At 40.7% G+C, this 19894-nt stretch overlaps 1 protein-coding gene across 8 annotated transcripts; it reads left to right on the top strand.

Annotated features, from left to right (window-relative positions):
* Window positions 1-4736: 4736 nt before the first annotated feature.
* LOC115150734 (6-phosphofructo-2-kinase/fructose-2,6-bisphosphatase 2) lies at window positions 4737-19674 on the top strand. Of its 8 annotated transcripts, XM_029694328.1 has the most exons (17): window positions 4738-5067; window positions 5689-5841; window positions 6569-6694; window positions 7052-7148; window positions 13611-13677; window positions 13777-13851; window positions 14040-14096; window positions 14258-14382; window positions 15189-15396; window positions 15726-15872; window positions 16097-16201; window positions 16297-16426; window positions 16513-16575; window positions 16732-16796; window positions 17301-17456; window positions 18159-18181; window positions 18816-19674. In XM_029694328.1, exons 2-17 carry the CDS (start codon window positions 5754-5756, stop codon window positions 18880-18882), a joined length of 1599 nt encoding a protein of 532 aa, XP_029550188.1. In that variant the 5' UTR covers window positions 4738-5067; window positions 5689-5753; the 3' UTR covers window positions 18883-19674. The 8 variants fall into 8 exon arrangements, 7 of the variants coding, with proteins under 7 accessions (XP_029550189.1, XP_029550188.1, XP_029550186.1 ...); XM_029694331.1 differs by lacking the exon at window positions 17301-17456 and having other exon boundaries at window positions 4739-5067; XM_029694330.1 differs by lacking the exon at window positions 18159-18181 and having other exon boundaries at window positions 4740-5067.
* The last annotated feature ends 220 nt before the right edge of the window (window positions 19675-19894 follow it).

Below are 19894 nucleotides of genomic sequence, written 5' to 3'. Positions count from 1 at the left end.
TCGCACACGCTTTTTCAGTTCTGCCCACATATTTTCTGTAGGATTGAGGTCAGGGCTTTGTGGTGGCCATTCCAATACCTTGACTTTGTTGTCCTTAAGCCATTTTGCCACAACTTTAGAAGTATGCTTGTGTTCATTGTCCATTTGGAAGACCTATTTGCAACCAAGCTTTAACTTCCTGACTGATGTCTTGAGATGTTGCTTCAATATATCCACATAATTTTCCTCCCTCATGATGCCATCTATTTTGTGAAGTGCACCAGTCCATCCTGCAGCAAAGCACCCCCACCCCCGTGCTTCACGGTTAGGATGGTGTTCTTCGGCTTGCAAGCATCCTCCTTTTTCCTCCAAACATAACGTTGGTCATTATGGCCAAACAGTTCTATTTTTGTTTCATTAGACCAAAGGACATTTCTCCAAAAAGTATGATCTTTGTCCCCATGTGCCGTTGCAAACCGTAGTCTGGCATTTTTATGGCGGTTTTGGAGCAATGGCTTCTTCGTTGCTGAGCGGCCTTTCAGGTTATGTCGATATAGGACTCGTTTTACTGTGGATATAGATACTTTTGTACCTGTTTCCTCCAGCATCTTCACAAGGTTCTTTGCTGTTGTTTTGGGATTGATTTGCACATTTCGCACCAAAGTACATTCATCTCTAGGAGACAGAACGCGTCTCTTTCCTGAGCGGTATGATGGCTGCGTGGTCCAACCTAAGTGTATGACTCCAACTTAAGTGTATGTAAACTTCCGACTTCAACTGTATGTCCTGAATACAAAGCGTTATATTTGGGGAAAATCCAACACAACACATTTCTGAGTACGACTTCATATTTTCAAGCATTGTGGTTCCTACATCATGTTATGGGTATGCTTGTCATCGGCAAGGACGAGGGAGTTTTTTTTAGGATAAAAGAAATGGAATAGAGCCTGGTTCAGTCTGCTTTCCACCAGACACTGGGAGACAAATTCACCTTTCAGCAGGACAATAACCTAAAACACAAGGCCAAATAACCACTGGAGTTGCTTACCAATACCACATTGAGTGTTCCTGAGTGGCCTAGTTACAGTTTTGACTTAAATCGGCTTGAAAATCTATGGCATGATTTGAAAATGGTTGTCTTGCAATGATCAACAACCAACTTGACAGAGCTGGAAGAAATTTTAAAATAATGATGTGCAAATATTCTACAATCCAGGTGTGCAAAGCTCTTAGAGCCTTACCCAGAAAGACACAACTGTAATTGCTGCCAAAGGTGATTCTAACATGTATTGACTCAAGCAGTTGAATGCTTATGATGTAATCAAGATACACTAGATATATAAAAGTATGTGGACACGCCTTCAATTTAGTGGATTCGGCTATTTCAGCCACACCCGTTGCTGACAGGTGTATAAAATCGAGCACGAGCCATGCAATCTCCATAGCCACACATTGGCAGTAAAATGGCCGTACTAAAGAGCTCCGTGACTTTCAACATGGCACCATCATGGGATGCCACCTTTCTAACAAGTCAGTTTGTCAAATTTCTGCCCTGCTAGAGCTGCCCCAGTCAACTCGAAGTGCTGTTTTTGGGAAGTGGAAAGGTCTAGGAGCAATATCGGCTCAGCCGTGAAGTGGTAGACCACACAAACTCACAGAACGGGACCCCCAAGTGCTGAAGCACGAGGCGCATAAAAATAGTCTGTCCTCGGTTGCAACATTCATTACCGAGTTCCAAACTGCCTCTGGAAGCAACGTCAGCACAAGAACTGTTGGTTGGGAGCTTCATAAAATGGGTTTCCATGGCCAAGCAGCCGCACACACAAGCTTAAGATCACCATGCGCAATCACCATGCGTTGGCTGGAGTGGTGTAAAGCTCGCCGCCATTGAACTCTGGAGCAGTGGAAACGCTTTCTCTGGAGTGATGAATCCCGCTTCACCCTCTCTGGATAATATCAACTGTAAAGTTGTGTGGTGGAGGAATAAAGGTCTGGGGTTGTTTTTCATGGTTCGGGCTAGGCCCCTTAGTTCCAGTGAAGGGAAATCTTAATGCTACAGCATACAATGACATTCTGGACAATTCTGTGCTTCCAACTTTGTGTCAACAGTTTGGGGAAGGCCCTTTCTTGTTTCAGCATGACAATGCCTCCATGCACAAAGCGAGGTCCACACACAAATGGTTTGTCAAGATCGTTGAGGAAGAAATTGACTGGCCTGCACAGAGCCCTGACCTCAACCCCTTCGGACCCCTTTGGGATGAATTGGAACTCCAACTGCGAGCCAGGCCTAATCGCCAAACATCTGTGCCCGACCTCACTAATGCTCTTATGGCTGAGTATTTTTATTTTATTATATTTAACTAGGCAACTAGAAGCAAGTCCCTGCAGCAATGTTCCAACATCTAGTGGAAAGCCATCCCAGAAGAGTGGAGACTGTTATAGCAGCAAGGGGGGAACAACTCTATATTAATGCTCATGATTTTGGAATGAGATGTTCGACGAGCAGGTGTCCACATACTTTTGATCATGTAGTGTATCTTTCCTCATGCAACTTCAACTAACTTGATATGGCTTCATCTAAATGTCCACATGTATAATATCAACCAATCAGATACTTTAATCTTAGCAGTCTCATCTTTAATATTTGTCCTATAATTGAAAACCATCCCTCTCACATTTCCATCAGATATTTATAGTCAGAGAATGAATGTATCATTCTTGTTCTAAAGAGAGCTGGTTATCCCATGAGACTGTACTTGGATATTTTTGGTCATGTAGTGTATATTAGTGTTTTATTTTCATTAATGTTTTGCAAATGTTAGAATTTTTCTTCCACTTTGACATCACAGAGTATTTTGTGTAGATCAGTGACAAAAAAAGTCAATTAAATCCATTTTAATCCCACTTTATTAACAACAATGTGTAAAAAGTCAAGGGGTGTGAATACTTTCTGAAGGCACTGTAACTTGTAACCTTTGGACATGCCATCATCAGCAGTGTGCAACTGCAGCCCACAATTCGGGGTGTTCCTGCATGTGGACATTCCTGCACAGTGGCGGTCAGTGCCGTTTATGATGAGGGAGACCAATTTTTTTTTCCATGAGCATGGCCTTATTTCTATTACAGCATGTTGGATGACTGTCATTCATATTCCATTAACCCTGTTCAATATAACATTGATAGGTTTAGGCTACTACATGATACTCTAATTTTCCCTATACCCATCATGAGGTTGCTACAACCTAGCTTATGAATGAAAGTTTACAACGTAGGTGCACAGGTCGAGAGAAAAAAATTGAGATGACAGACGTTGTTGACACATTCAATACTGCCTTGCACACTCTTGCCTACATTTAGTTTATCTAGGGTGTAATCATTAGTCCCAACAGTTGCAAACGAGAATTTCTATTGGACAAATTCAGGTATTTTTATCCCTGTTTTGTTTGCTTCCGTTTAAGAAACGTTTTTTCAACAGAATTGGCGGAATGAATACACACCTGATCACGCATAAACACAGTTCACTTTCATAGCAGCCACATTGTATTCCTTCTCGCCTCTACGCACTCTCCTCTCACCTTTTCCCATCGTTTGTGGACTGCAATGAACAACACATCAGCTGTATGTGACCAGGCGGATAAACCTTTCCAAGCTAAACCATGTCATAACCGCTACACACAGCCTACATCATTGTCCCCATATTAGCTAAAGTAACGTCCTAGTCAACATAGCTAATAGAACTAATACATTAGTAAACCTGCTACAATCATGCAGTAAAGTTACAGTGTATAGTCAGTAAGCAGTTACACTGGCGGCCCCTGGAGGTAATACATTAATAAATCAAAAAGCTTACATTGACTTTGAAGAGTTCCCGTGTTGTGTTGGATAGTCATAGCCAGCTAGCTAATATAGCATCCCGCTGTTTGAGCAGGGTGTTTTGAGTAACTAAACTAGCCAGCTACCTTTGCTAGCTAAGTAAGTGAAACTGAAAGTGAAAAAAATGTACTCTCTCTCTTGCTTCTCCTTCATTTTTGAAGCAATTCATTTGTTGAAAACTGTTCAACTATTGTCTTTTCTCTCTCTTTGAGTCAACTACTCACAACATTTTATGCACTGCAGGGCTAGCTAGCTGTAGCTTATGCGTTCAGTACTAGATTCATTCTCTGTTCCTTTGATTGGGTGGGCAACATGTCAGTTCATGCATGTCATAATTACTGTGTAAGTCTATGGAAGGGGGTGAGAACCAAGAGCCTACTAGGTTTTGTATTGAAGTGAATGTACCAAGAAGAGGACGGAAGCTAGCTGTCCTCCGTCTACACCATGGTGCTACCCAACAGAGTGCTGTTGAGGCTACTGTAGACCTTCATTGCAAAACAGTGTGTTTTAATCATTTATTTGGTGACAATATGTTTAGTATAGTTTTATCTAACTTTTTCAATGTTTTACCATTTTTATGAAATTCATTGAGGAGGATGGTCCTCCCCTTCCTCCTCTGAGGAGCCTCCACTGTTCCTGCAGGAACTCCACCCTCGAGCATCCCATGTTATGCTAAGCAAATGCACAAATAGTATAGTTTGATAAAGACCTTCAATAGGCCGATGATTGTATTATTACTGCTGTCTGGTCAATGCATATAATCTGATGTTTACTGCCTATGCGCTTTAGAGGTCTGTATATGATGAAGATTACGGTAAGGAAATTGTGACTCAGGCACACCTCATGCTTTTCTGGTTTGGAAGGTGTAGTCAATAGTTACCACAGCCACAAAGTCATAAACCCCGCCTATTTCTACAATGTATCTTAAAATGTGATTTTAAACCTAATATTAACGACCCTTCTAGTCTTATGCTTACCCCTATCTTTAAATTAAGACCAAAAAGCACATTTTTGTTTTCATGAATTACAATATATTTGAACTGTGTGGCTGTGGTAATTATTGGAAGGGCATCAACCGGGTCCGCGCCACCAACATACGAAGGACAGCGTCGACCCCGACCAGACGTACAGAAACCTCGTAGAGCCAAAGATCGCGTATCCGTCGTCAGATTATCCTTTTCAGTTCTAATTGCCTCATCGTCTCGCATATTGCAGGTAAATTGCAATAGCTTTGGTGAGTGTATGTGTGCGAAACAACCAATAAGCCTATTATCAGTGTTCCAGACAGACATTTTAAGACCCCGGCCCGAGACTACCATTGCACTACAGTAGTGTCGTCGCTTAATTATATTGCATAGCGTACTGCGGTAAATGGCTTCCTTTAGCATCATTTAGTGATGTCCGTTTTTAGTGCGTGCGCTATTTTTGACGATAGCCTCAGATGTGGTCGCGCAGTAGGCTACATACTGTGGCTGTGAAGATCAGATATCAGTCTCCCTCACTTTGCTGTGTTACTATGTCCTTGAAGGCTGTGGACAGAATATAAAAGTAGCCTATATTACAGCAATATGTCAAGTCATATACCATTACTTTGTCATTTATTTGAAAGTTAATATCAAACTCATATTACTTAATGTATTGCCATTTTTGAAGTGCTTTTACATTTTATAAAAGTACTTTAATTTAATTGAACATTGTTGAGATAGTGAATAAATTAGTTATTCTTATTCAGGGAATAGACATGAAAATGTTATGAGTTACTAAGAAATGAAATACTAATATACTCAGTTACTAGGCCTAGACCTACTGCTACAATAAATCAACCTTCTGTTTCAGATTGTCTGGGGCGATGCTCTTCTAGAGCCTTTGGAAACCTGACTCAACAAGGACACAACTTCAACATGTCAGCAACCATTCAGAGAAAGACTGGCTTGGCCAACTCTGCTGAAGCCAAGAAAACAGAGCTCAGAATTAATGAGAAGAAATGCTGTAAGTACTGATAAGTCTCCCAGAGAAAAATCTTCAATGCAGGAGAGCTGTGCACAGGCAGGGTCATGAGCAGGACGGCAACACTGCAGTCAGCGTGATTGCCTCGGGTTGTTTTGACTGGCACAGAATGAGTCTGCAGGTGTTGTTTTGGCTTTATCTCTGAAAGCTGTCCCTATGTCTGACATGCAACACATGGAGCTGATGCACACATTCTCAAGCAAACGAGTTTAAAAGAAATACAAGTGCATCAATAATATTGTGAGAGATTAGTCTTCTCTGAAAATGATTCCTTTGGGCATATTTTGGACAAATGATTCATTCTCTTTCCACATCATATTTGTATAATGCATATTATATTGAAATATGATTATAATTAGCCCATATTCTGAACAGTATTCAGCCTATCTGCAGTCCTGTTGTGTCCGTAATTGATATAAGAATAGCAAACTATGGCTTGCCAGTGCACTTTGATCTATCCCTTTTCATCCGAGTATACAGTACATGGGAAATCAAGGACAAGAAATGAATCCAGTGATGTTTGATCACACCAACCAACCAACCACTTTGATAGTTCAATTGTTTTGCCTTATCTACTGTATCTCATTTCATTGTCAGGGATGTGTATCATTTGTAGGTATACTGTATAGACAGTATACAGTAGTATCTGATTTAGTCCAATGTGAATGCACTATATTATGTCTGTCTGTCTGTCTGTCTTTTTGTTCAGCATGGGCATCCTACATGACAAACTCTCCCACAGTGATCGTAATGATCGGCCTACCTGCCAGGGGAAAGACCTACATGTCTAAGAAACTGACACGATATCTCAACTGGATAGGGGTGCCAACCAAAGGTGAGTGGGGAAAGACAGCCTCTCTACAACTTTACTTTTGAAGACATTAGACATGTCTGTTTAAGTCTTCCATTATGACAGACTATTGACTATTAACCCTCTGGTTTTTGAGATATCATTAAATAAGCACATGACTCAACTTTAAATCACAAGTGTATTGTGGCCTACAAAGTAAGGTACTTTCATTAATTAGGTAGCTGTCAAGTTTTAAAGCTCCTGAGAACTGAGACGCCCCATGTTGAATAGGATCCTACTTTAAACCAGTCCCATTTCTATGATAGGAGACAGTAGACCATGTAGTCACTGATAAAAGCTAGTCATAACTCTATTGTTGATGCCATTTTGTTCGTTTTGTAGTGTTTAACTTGGGTGTCTACCGCCGAGAGGCCGTCAAAGCTTACAAGTCCTACGACTTCTTCAGGCACGACAACAAGGAAGCCATGGAAATAAGGAAGTAAGTTACATTTGTTTTATTCATGCAGTGATATGCATGAGTCATACTGAAAAAGCAGTCACAACTGCGTTGCACACTTTAGTTCACATATGAGCGCCAAAGTTTGGTATAAATGGTAAAATGTTAGGAAGAAAATCATTAATCAAGTATTGTGTCTCCATCAGCATGGTCAGATCTGAGTCAATCTCATTACTCCAGCAGTACACCAGGTTCTCTCATGCTTGATTTCGCAGGTTTACTTTGCAGCGTTGGCTGCTGCGTCAATGGCTAATGAGTTTCTAAATCAACACACTGTCTGCTGTGCAAGCAGTTATTCAGTGTACAAAATACTCATATTCTATTAACAGAATACAGTGCACTCAGAAAGTATTCAGACCCTTTCCTTTTTTCCATGTTTTGTTATGTTACAGCCTTATTGTAAAATTGATTGAATACATTTTTTTCCTCATCAATCTACATCCAATACCCCATTAAAAACAAAGCAAAAACAGGTTTTTTGATTTTTTTTTGCAAGTTTATTACAAATAAAAACAGAAAAACCTTATTTGCATAAGTATTCAGAGCCTTTGCTATGAGACTTGAAATTGAGCTCAGGTGCATCCTTTTTCCATTGATCATCCTTGAGATGTTTGTACAACTTGATTGGAGTCCACCTGTGGTAAATTCAATTGATTGGACATGATTTGGAAAGGCACACACCTGTCTAATATAAGGTCCCACAGTTGACAGTGCATGTCAAAGCAAAAACCAAGCCATGAAGTAGTAGGAATTGTCCGTAGAGCTCAGAGACAGGATTGTGTATAGGCACAGATCCAGGGAAGGGTACCAAAAACGTTCTGCAGCATTTGATTTGATTTTATTTTATTTGGATCTCTTTTAGTCCCCATTTGGACTAATCTTCCAAGAGTCCTTAAATATTAAAAAACAATTTATATACGAACACATTTTCACATATAACACACTATTACAAACATACATAATATACTAACGTAATAAAAATAAATAATCAATCTAAAAAATATGAATTCTTCATCTACTGTAATCCCACAACATTTCTGTGTATTATATTTAAATTGTTTTAAAATAATGTTTAAATGTATATATTGAAAGGTTTCTGGTTTGCTCAGTTAATTTATTCCATTTCTTTATTGCTCTAAATCGAAATGTTCTTTTGCCTATTTCTCTTTTCTGTCTGGATAACGCATAGATGGTGGACAATCTATTCCTAGTATTTACGGAATGTCTGTCTCTTACCAACTGATTGCCGTTGTGAATTGTACTTGGCCGTTTTAAATGATGTATATTATGAAATAAAATAAGCATGTTTTTTTCAATTATCTTGTCGATTGATGACCAACCAAGAACATTGCGTATGACTGCAACAGAAAAACCATATCTCCACCGTAAAACAATCCTTGCTGCTTTGTTCTGTGCAATCTGCAGCCTCCTAACTTCACTTGATGATGCATTTCCCCAGACCACAGAACAGTAGTTCACTTGACTCTCAATTAAAGCTTGTGTTATTTGCTTAAGAATTTTTCCTGGTAAATATTTAGCTATCCTTCTGATTATGCATGCTGTTTTAATAATTTTTTTACATAGATTAGTTATTTGAGATGACCATGATAAGCAGTTGTCTAGCTGCACTCCTAATAGTTTGGTTTCTGCCACTTCTTCAATTTGTACTCCTCCCATACTTAATTGTATCCCATGCTGTTTTGGCCTTTTCCTAGTGGAACAGACCAACATAACTTTGGTTTTCTTGGTGTTTAAAACAAGTTTATTCTGGCAAACCCACTCCCTAATATTCTCCAAATCTCCTTGTAAAGCTTGCTGTACCTGTTGAACCGATTGTCCTGCTGCATAAATTGTAGTATCATCTGCAAATACAGTAGCTTGAGTTTCAGCTAGGGCATAGGAAAGGTCGTTGGTATATATTAAATAAAGAAGTGGCCCAAGGCAGCTGCCCTGCGGTATTCCACAGTTTAAAGCATGAGGGGAAGAAAATGAACCATTTGATATAGGTGGACTGTTTCCTGTCAGTTAGATATGACTGTACCCAATTCAATGCTACCTCCTTAAAACCATAATGCATTAATTTTGTCAAAATTATCTCATGATCCACTAAATCAAATGCTGCACTGAAATCTAAAAATAGTACCCCCACAAACTTGCCATTATCCATAGCATTGAGCCACTGGTCAGTCATGTCAACCAATGCAGTGGTAGTGGAATGATTTTTGCAATAAGCATGCTGATTGGCTGTAATCAGATCATTATTTTCCATGTACTCCCATATTTGTCTACTCACAATACCCTCCAATATCTTACTGAGTGTAGGGAGTAGACTAATTGGTCGACTATTGGCAGGAGTAGCGGGTTCTTTGCAGTCTTTTGGAATAGGACAAAGTTTAGCATGCTTCCATACATTTGCAAACATCCCCTTTTCCAGTGACCAATTAAATATGTATCTCAGTGGAACTGCAATCTGGGGAGCAGCACAGCGAAGCAAAAAATTGTCCATAAGATCATAACCTGTAGATTTCCCATCAGGTAATGACTTCAAAAGGTTTAACACCTCCTCCACTGACACTGTTTGCAGACTAAAAGAGCAGATCTTGTTGCTCATAATATGATCATCAATCCATTGGACAATAGCTTGTTTGGAAGAATGTATGTTTACATTGTTGCTCAGTAAATTAATTTTCTTTGTGAAAAAATCTGCAAAATGATTGGCAATATCAACTGGTTTTGTTATTATTCTCCCGTCAACCTCCACACTAGATGGGCATGATGAGATAGATGTACCAAGTAAACCCTTAACTGTATTCCATACCTTTTTAGAATCATTTTTACAATCAATAAAAGCATTGTTGAAAAATAACTTTTTTTCCCTTCGATTCAATTTAACTACATAATTACGAAATGTTCTATAATTCTGTTCATCAATTTCTAGTTTTGACTTGGCTGCTAAGACTTTTAACATATTTCTTTGAGAAAAAGCCTCACCCAGTTCATCATCAATCCATGGAGATGGACGTGCACCAACTGTACTCTTTCTTATAGGGGCATGATGGTCCATAACCTCAGTGAGCAAATCAATAAAACATTCTGTAGCGTGATTTAAATCATCCTCTAGATAAATCAGCTCCCAGGGTACAGCAGCCAAATCATTTAGAAATAGCTCATAATTAAATGTTTTAAAATTTCTCTTGACCACAATCCTAGGGGGTTTCTTTGGAACCTTGGTGTTCATGGTTACGGTCACAATATTATGGTCTGTCCAGCCCACTGGCATTGATCTGGCTTTTAAGCATTGCGATGGTATATTACAGAAAATCAGATCAATGCATGTGTCTGAACGATGACCCAACTTAATTGATGATCTAGTAGTATCATTAACCATTTGTTTCAAACCACAGTTCATAGCATATCTCATCAATTTTGTTCTATTCAAATTATTGTGATCCTTCCAATTTATATTAAAATCACCCAAGATAAATACATCTCTGTTGCTATCTGTGGCCTTGTCAAACCCAGTGCATAAGTCATCCAAATAGGACACCTTAGAGCTAGGAGGTCTGTACACACATCCCACCAATATGGCTGCCTGGTGAGGCAGATGTACTTGAGCCCATAGTGCCTCTACTTGACATACATTAAGGTCATCCCTCCTCTTAAAAGGTATCTGATTCTGAATATACAGTGCTACACCCCCACCATTCCTATTCCTGTCCCTTCTAAGTAGACTATATCCATGAATGTTAATTTGCCCATCATTTACAGATGCATCTAAATGCGTTTCGGTCAAGGCCAAAATATGAATATTATTTATCTTGACCAAGTTAAAAACCTCATGTATTTTGTTAGGAAGGCTACATACATTAACCTGAGCTATATGCAACCCTTTCCTTGTCAAGTGAAGATCAATAGAGAATGTATTCGTTATAGTTGAAGTTGTCATGATACACTACAACATACAAACTCAAATTTGAACATTAAATTAAAATAGCCAGGGAGTTACTCTAGAGTCCCGATACAATTGCCCGTTGATATAAAGTTTATCCATCACCATGGAGACTCGTTGATTCAGGCAACGTTTTTCCTTCATGATGGGATATAGTTTTTTTCTCCTTTCATTGATCTCGGTGGGGAAGTGATCATTCATTCCAAAATCAGTGTTTCTGAGTTCTCTGCCCATGTTCTTCGTCATTTCCTTTTGCTTAATTTTGTCAAAACATGCAATAATAGCCCGTGGCCTATTTCCAGGGGTCTTACCTATTCTATGGACTCTGGAGAAAGTTACATCACGCACAACATCAGTGGGCAGTTTTAGTTGAGTTGACATAAAATCTCGGACTGTGTCCTCACAGCCTCTGCTGTTGTCATTCTCCGGTATCCCTGAAAATATGAGATTGTCCCGCATTGATCGACACTGTACATCAAGCAAGGTTTCTTTAAGTTGTTTGTTCTCCCTTTGTACCACCTCCACCTTGCTATGAATAGAGTCTACAGTACCTTTCATCCCTTTGTACCACCTCCACCTTGCTATGAATAGAGTCTACAGTACCTTTCATCCCTTTGTACCACCTCCACCTTGCTATGAATAGAGTCTACAGTACCTTTCAGCTCTGTGTTCTCTTTCCTTAGATCATCAATCTGACGTTGGCTGAATTCTAGACTAGCACATAATGCATTGATGTCCTCTCGTAATATATCCAAGATATCAAGTTTGGCAAGCCTTTCATTGATGGATTTCAACAAGTCAACATCCATATCTGTAAACCTCTCCCCACTCGCCACAGCATTGAAGGTCCCCAAGAACACAGTGGCCTCCATCATTCTTAAACGGAAGAAGTTTGGAACCATCAAGACTCTTACTAGAGCTGGCCACCAGGCCAAACTGAGCAATCGGGGGAGAAGGGCCTTGGCCAGGGAGGTGACCAAGAAACCGATGGTCACTCTGACAGTGCTCCAGAGTTCCTCTGTGGAGATGGAAGAACCTTCCAGAAGGACAACAATCTCTGCAGCACTCCACCAATCAGGCCTTTATGGTAGAGTGGCTTGACGGAAGCCACTCCTCAGTAAAAGGCACATGACAGCCCGCTTGGAATTTGCCAAAAGGCACCTAAAGGACTCTGACCATGAGAAACAATATTCTCTGGTCTGATAAAACCAAGATTGAACTCTTTGGCTTGAATGCCAACGTGGAGGAAACCAGGCACCATCCCTATAGTGAAGCATGGTGGTGGCAGCATCATGCTGTGGGGATGTTTTTCAGTGGCAGGGACTGTGAGACTAGTCATGATCGAGGGAAAGATGAATGGCGCAAAGCACAGAGAGATCCTTGAAAACCTTCTCCAGAGCGCTCAGGGCCTCAGACTGGGGCGAAGGTTCACCTTCTAACAGGACAATGACGCTAAACACACAGCAAAACAACGCAGGAGTGACTTCGGGACAAGTCTCATTGTCCTTGAGTGGCCCAGCAGAGCCCGGACTTGTACTCGATCGAAACATCTCTGGAGAGACGTGAAAATAGCTGTGCAGCAACGCTCCCCATCCAACCTGACAGAGCATGAGAGGATCTGCAAAGAAGAATGGGAGAAACTCCCCAAATACAGGTGTGCCAAGCTTGTAGCGTCATACCCAAGAAGATTTGAGGCTGTAATCGCTGCCAAAGGTCCTTCAACAAACTACTGAGTAATTGTGATGTTTGTTTTTTATTTTTATACATTTGCAAACATTTCTAAAAACCTGTTTTTGCATTGTCATTATGAGGTACTGTGTGTAGATCGATGAGGGGGGGAAAAAACAATTGAATCCATTTTAGAATAAGGCTGTAACAAAATGTGGGAAAAGTCAAGGGGTCTGAATACTTTCCGTGTGGGTGTGTGTGTGTGTGTGTAAACAGAGTTGTAAACAGAGTTGTAAACACACACCAGCTGCGGGATTCAAACTGAAATTTGCTTCGTTTTTCATAGCAATTTGTGATGGATTACTATTTTCCAACTAGCTGAACGTTTTCTAAGCACTAAAATGTATCCAGTATAATCACTGAATGAGACATGCATCTAAATAGGCTCAGAAAGTGAATGTCGTGGTCTGTGTAGAGAATTGCCCTTTATGGACCTGTAAACGGCTTTACTGTTCTTGACATCACAGAATGCTGATCTAAATATACTGCTGCTGCTGTCACTCTTCTGCTCGTATGAGCCTTACAAAATGTTGAATCGGTATGTTCCGTCCCTGTTCTGTCAGTGTTACTATTCAGGTGTCGGTGCAGAAGAAATGTAGGCATACAGTAGATCACTCTGGTCTTCTGGCCCGCTCCCTTACAATCAAACACGAAATGAGCAAATAAATGATACAGGGGCCGTTAAGATAATGTATCTCAATAAAAAAGTATAGTAGTTTGGATTGCATACCTGCAGACAACTGTAACTGTGTTTCCCTCTCCCACAGACGGTGTGCCCTGGTAGCCCTGGAGGATGTGAAGGGATATCTAACTGAAGAAGGTGGACAAATCGCTGTACGGCATTTACTCTCTCATTTTGGTTCTTTTTTTGTCTGCTCGATATATTTCACATTTATCCACCAGTTTTGTGATGTTTGCTTTGCTTTGATTTAGGTATTTGATGCAACAAACACAACAAGGGAGAGGAGAGACCTCATTCTTGGTTTTGGGAAAGAGAATGCATTCAAGGTAACATGCAATGTGCTAAATTGCCAAATATATTTTTGTTTGAATTGTGTCTCCATATAACATTACTCTGTATTATGGACAGCCATTTAATATTGAGATGAATCTGATAGTGTGTGGTCATGGGACTGCATCCAGCCCTGTGGTGAGGCAGTATATTGTTGTAGTCTGAGCTATTTTCTTTCCAACAGGTGTTCTTTGTGGAGTCAGTGTGTGACGACCCAGAAGTCATTGCTGCTAATATTCTGGTATGTTCCGATGTCGCCATGTGGGATTGTAATGCTTTACTATGACCCCAGGCCACGGTCAAAACTATAACTTATTTATACACTGACTATATCCCTGCTATGTGACTGACAACTCTGATTGTTTCTTTGCCCACAATCTAATGTGTTATATCTCTATACAGGAGGTGAAGGTATCCAGTCCAGACTACCCAGAGAGGCACAGAGAGAGAGTGATGGATGACTTTCTCAAACGCATAGAGTGCTATAAGGTTACATACCAACCTTTGGATCCCGATGACTATGACAAGTAAGAATATTGTCATATTGTCTATCTCAGTGTTTTGCATTTGAATAGGAGTTTGCCAGGGGGGCGCCGTAGCCTTTTTTGGTTGGGCCCCCACCTCGTGGCAACAACATATAGTGGCTCCCCCTCTTGATATTGGAGAGATAAATGTACAATTTAAAGTTAATTTCCTACAATTCTACCCATTTTGCCTTGGGTGGAGAGAAATGTTTGCAATTGTATGACACATATAATCTAATTATACTCTTCTTTTTTTTCATGGGGCAGAGAGAAAAACAGTGCAGTTTTAAAGCTAATGCCCTGCAGTTCTACACATTTTGCCATGACTTATGCCATGTTAATATGATATCTGAGTGGGAGTGACTAACAAAATCAATGAGTGCCCCCTGGAGGTCAGGGCACCTGGGCACGTGCATTCGGCCATGATTACTGCCAGTTTAGATGGCTGTCTAGACTAACTACAAATTAAAAAATTGATAGCTGACATGGCTGAGTGACATAAGACAGAAACTGCTGATGCATAACCAATTTTAGAAATTGCACCAGGTGTTTTTCTACTATTCGTTCTCTCTGTTGAAACCCCAACTGAGTTGTTTTATTTTTTTGAGTCCGGGCCCCCTAGCGACCGGGCCCCTAAGTGACCGCTTGTCTCAATTAGAGGCAAGAACTGTTCATACGGATCATTTGTTATACCTAGTAGGCGTTAACAGTAATTCTCCAGAATTCCTGTAAATTTGCTGCAACAGTTCAGATGTAAGCCACCAGGTGGAGACAGAGTACAGACAATTGTGTTACTGTGTATCCCGTAGGGACCTCTCCTTCATCAAGGTGGAGAATGTGGGCCGGCGCTTCCTGGTGAACCGGGTGCAGGACTACATCCAGAGTAAGATAGTGTACTACCTCATGAACATCCAAGTGCACTCTCACTCCCTCTACCTGTGCCGGCATGGAGAGAGCAATCACAACATGGAGGGCCGTATCGGAGGGGACTCGGAGCTCTCCCCAGGAGGAAAACAGGTATGTGCCCTGTCCGCCATAACGGTTAGGCCCACTCTAGAGAACACAGTCAGCATGACACTGACCCCTGTATTTGAGTCAGTTGACCCTACCAGTTTCTATTTCGATTTAGTTACAGCTAATGGAAAATACTAATTAAAGCTCCTGTACTTTGAATTTGAGTAAACACTGGTAATCTGATCATGTAATTATTATGTACTTTTAAATAGTTAATAGCATATTTACGACCATATACAGTAAAAAGTACCCTGATGGATGGGCCTGTTATTGAAACTAATCTCTCTTCACTAGTTTTACTGTATCTTTCTCCTTTTCCCTCTCTGGTCCAGTTTGCTCATGCCTTGCACCGCTTCATTGAGGAGCACAAACTGTCTGACTTGAAGGTGTGGACTAGCCAACTGAGACGCACCATCCAGACTGCTGAGGAGCTGATTGTGCCCTATGAACAGTGGAAAATCCTCAACGAGATCGATGCTGTCAGTACTGACTTCACCTCTGATCTCTCACTTATCACTGGTCTAACATAATTAATACCGTGGGGGTTTAATTTAGGTAGACACCTTTTGTGATGAAAATGAACTTGTTCTGTGATAAAGGACTTTATATTCCTTGTTTGTATAATAATTAATGATTTTATCATTACCTGTCAACTCAACTGACAAGGGACATTTTCCAGAGTTTTCTCTTTCCTGTCTATTAGGGTGTGTGTGAGGAGATGACCTATGATATGATCCAGAAATCCTTCCCAGAGGAGTTTGTCCTGAGGGACCAGGACAAGTACCACTACCGCTACCCAGGGGGAGAGGTAAAGTCCTACCCTCTTACCACTTTTCTGGGGCCCTGTTCTTGGCAGGGTGAGGGATCACTAAGACTCAGTGTGTCCCCTCTCCTTCCCTGTAGTCCTACCAGGACCTGGTGCAGCGGTTAGAGCCTGTCATCATGGAGCTAGAGAGACAGGGCAACGTGCTGGTTATCTGTCACCAGGCTGTCATGCGCTGCCTGCTGGCCTACTTCTTGGATAAGAGTGCAGGTGGGTGAGCACACACCTCACAGTACACTTTTACTGACAGTTTCACAAACACCAGAGGTAATGACACTTTATTTTGTCTTTCATAGATGACTTGCCCTACCTGAAATGTCCACTGCACACAGTGCTCAAACTCACTCCTGTTGCATATGGTAAGTCTTTGTGTTCATTAGACTAAATGCTGAACAAATTGTTCGGATAATTATTTTATGCATGTTCACATCTGAGTTCCTGTTCCTCTATCACCACTTGTCGTTTGTATTGCAATTAGGAACGGGTCACATCAATTTCTCTGCAACTTTCCCCAGGCTGTAAAGTGGAAATGTTTTATCTTAATGTGAAGGCAGTGAACACACATCGCGACCGACCACTTGTGAGTAACATTGCACGTTATCCTCAGTGACAAGGCTCCGCTCTGCTCCCATATCACATGCTTCACTGAACATATTCTTGGTTATTTTTCCTCTTTAACCAAACTAGCTCAAGCTACAGTATGTCTGGTTACATTTGTAGTTAGTGTGACTTTATATTGAACTTGGAGGCAGCTACAACTGATCACATTTCCCTGCTTGCAAACACCACCACCAATGCTCTGGTCCCCTTTAATAACTGACTTGTATTGATGGGTGTACAACACAGTGTGGTGCAAAGGACAACAGCCTTTGCACCATAACCTTTGCCCTCTGAAGTTGCTTTTAGATTGTCTTTTTTTGCAGAATCACCTTTTTCTTGTCCAATAGCATTTTCTTTTTTTGTGGTGGTGGTTGGTCAAGGAAACTATCGTTTGATTGCTGTGTTTTGGGGAATTGTCCCAGTAACGCTGGGTGTGCCGGGTCTCTTTCTTTAATGCACCTGGTGTTTCCCCATCTCCAACCAGGATAATGTCCCGAGGGACGCAGCTCCCATGCTGCTCCGGCGGAATAGTTATACCCCCCTGTCCAGTCACGACCAGTTCAAGCGGCCCAGGCTCTACAGTGCCGGCAACCGGCCCTGGCTCCCCGAGATGCCAGAGGGGATGCTGCAGCAAAGCCAAGTTAGTGTCAAAAATTGGCGCCCACTTAATGAATCACTCTTAATTCAACTCGGTCACCTCCCTCTTCCCACCTGCCACCCCAAGCCAATCCCTCTTTATCCTTAGTATCCCCTCACCCTCAAATCCCCTTGATAATCCAGACATGTTGTGGTCTTGTTGGTGGCTTCTCCTCTTTATATTATGTCTGTCTCTTCCCCAACATCAGCTGTTTGTCTTGCATGGTCTCCCCTTTTCTTCATAGGCTGTATGTCTCCAGCTTGAATATGCATAGCACTATTCCTATCCCAAACAAACTGCACCACTTACCTCTTTTAGTCATTTACGCCTTCTGAATACCATTCCAGAAGATGCAGTTAAAACGTCTTCCAGTAAGCAGGTGTTATACATTAGTCAGTTATATCCATAGGAGAAGCATGCTCTGTACAACAATTAGCTTCAGAGCTCAATACCACACAAGGACAGTAAATATAGACATGTTGATGTTTTGAGATGCATATTCAAAGTTTCTTGTTGTGGTGCAAGTGTGTTGGTTCAATTTGGTTTGTTGTGAGTTCAGTACTATAGCTAGTCCCCCCATTTGTGTCTCTTCCTTTTGTCCCTGTCTGTCTGTCTGTCTGTCTGTCTGTCTGTCTGTCTGTCTGTCTGTCTGTCTGTCTGTCTGTCTGTCTGTCTGTCTGTCTGTCTGTCTGTCTGTCATTACAGCCTCGTATAGGAAGCTGTTTTCTGTGAGTATTTTAGATATATTCCTGCAGAAAGTTTCTGTTTAAGCAATAGGGCCCATGGGGGTGTGGTATATGACCAATATACCACGGTTAAGGGCTGTTCTTAAGTACGACGCAACGTAGAGTGCCTGGATATAGCCCTTAGCCATATATTGGCCATATACCACAAACCCCACAGGTGCCTTATTGCTATTATAAACTGGGTAGCAACATAATTATAACAGTAAAAAAGTAATTTTGCTTCTACGCATGGTATATTGTCTGATATACCACAGCTTTTAGCCAATCAGCATTCAGGATGCTAATGACCAAATCTCAAACAATGGATCATGTATCACCTTTAAGTAATATCGGCATACAGTATGATGGAATGCTGTATCATAATTTTCAGTTACTGATAGTACTAATCATTTTGTTCCCTCTTTGTAGTATAATGATGATGGTGTATCATGAGAAACATTTTTCCCTAGCAGAGATCTCTGTGCATTAGTTTTTCTGAAGCAAAACACTAACAGTAATGTAAGACCTGACTTTTCTTTTTAAGACAATGATTAATCAGACTGCTCTGAAACGTGTTAAGACAGTGATAGAAAAGAGACCAGGAATATTATATGAGTCATGTCTGTTCTGTTTGAAGGACTCCCTGTGTGAAGGAGTCGACTATGACAACCCAGAAACTAGTGGCTGTTTCCACTTCTGAGTGACTACGAAGTCACCTTCATGTTCAGCTGGTGCCTCAGTATCTCCCTGTGACACTGAAGCTCATCGTCATCCTCTCCTCCATTTCTCTGCATGCCAAACCTCTGGAACAACTGGTGGAATACTGTAACAAAAAAAGCAGTTGTAGAAACATCTCAAGGATGATCATTGGAAACAAGATGCACCTGAGCTCAATTTCGATTCTCATAGCAAAGGGTCTGAATACTTATGGAAATAAGGTGTTTCAACCTGTTTTCGCTTTGTCATTATGGGGTATTGTGTGTAGATTGCTGAGGATTTTTTATTTATTTAATTCATTTTAGAATAAGGCTGTAACGTAACAAAATGTGGAAAAAATCTAGTGGCCTGAATACTTTCCGAGGGCGCTGTATAATTTTAGATTAGAAGTTAGTCCAGTGCTCTTTAAAAATTAAATTATTGTATACTGAAGTTGTCACATTTATTAATGTTGCAAGTTATTTCCTGTGCCTTTTGGGGCATGCTGAAAGCCTTGCTGGAAACTCATCTGTTCTGTGCATAATAAATATGTGTATAATCATACACATGGTTCCAAATAAATGTCAAGAGGTGTGACTATATATTTGATAGTTTTCCAAGGATAGCCTGCTCTGCTCAAGAATGTACTGTATTCAATACACGGCTGCGTGAATTTTAACATGCCAAATGTTGCCTGTTGATATGGACTTCATTGCATCAATCAGCTAGTTTATCATTGTTGAATTGTATTTAAGACATTTCTCCAGTAATTGTATTAAAGAGTCAATGAAGATATAAAACAGGTGTAATTGTTCTCTCCTTTTTGTGTGTGAGTTTTGGGGAAGGAGGTATCAGGTTTCAAGTTCATTCCCTACTCTTTGTAGGGCTCAAGATAACTATTAAGCACACACAAAACTCAGGTCATGTCACTTCAAATGCATTATCAGAATTTTAACTATATGAGGCTTTAATATTTCACTGTCATTTGTATTTGACAGATGCATGTACTTGACATACAGA

This window comes from Salmo trutta, chromosome 16 (genome assembly GCF_901001165.1).
Source record: "Salmo trutta chromosome 16, fSalTru1.1, whole genome shotgun sequence".
NCBI classification, from domain to species: domain Eukaryota; kingdom Metazoa; phylum Chordata; class Actinopteri; order Salmoniformes; family Salmonidae; genus Salmo; species Salmo trutta.
The sequence above is the reverse complement of the archived record's forward strand: the minus strand, read 5'-3'. Positions and strand labels throughout refer to the sequence as shown.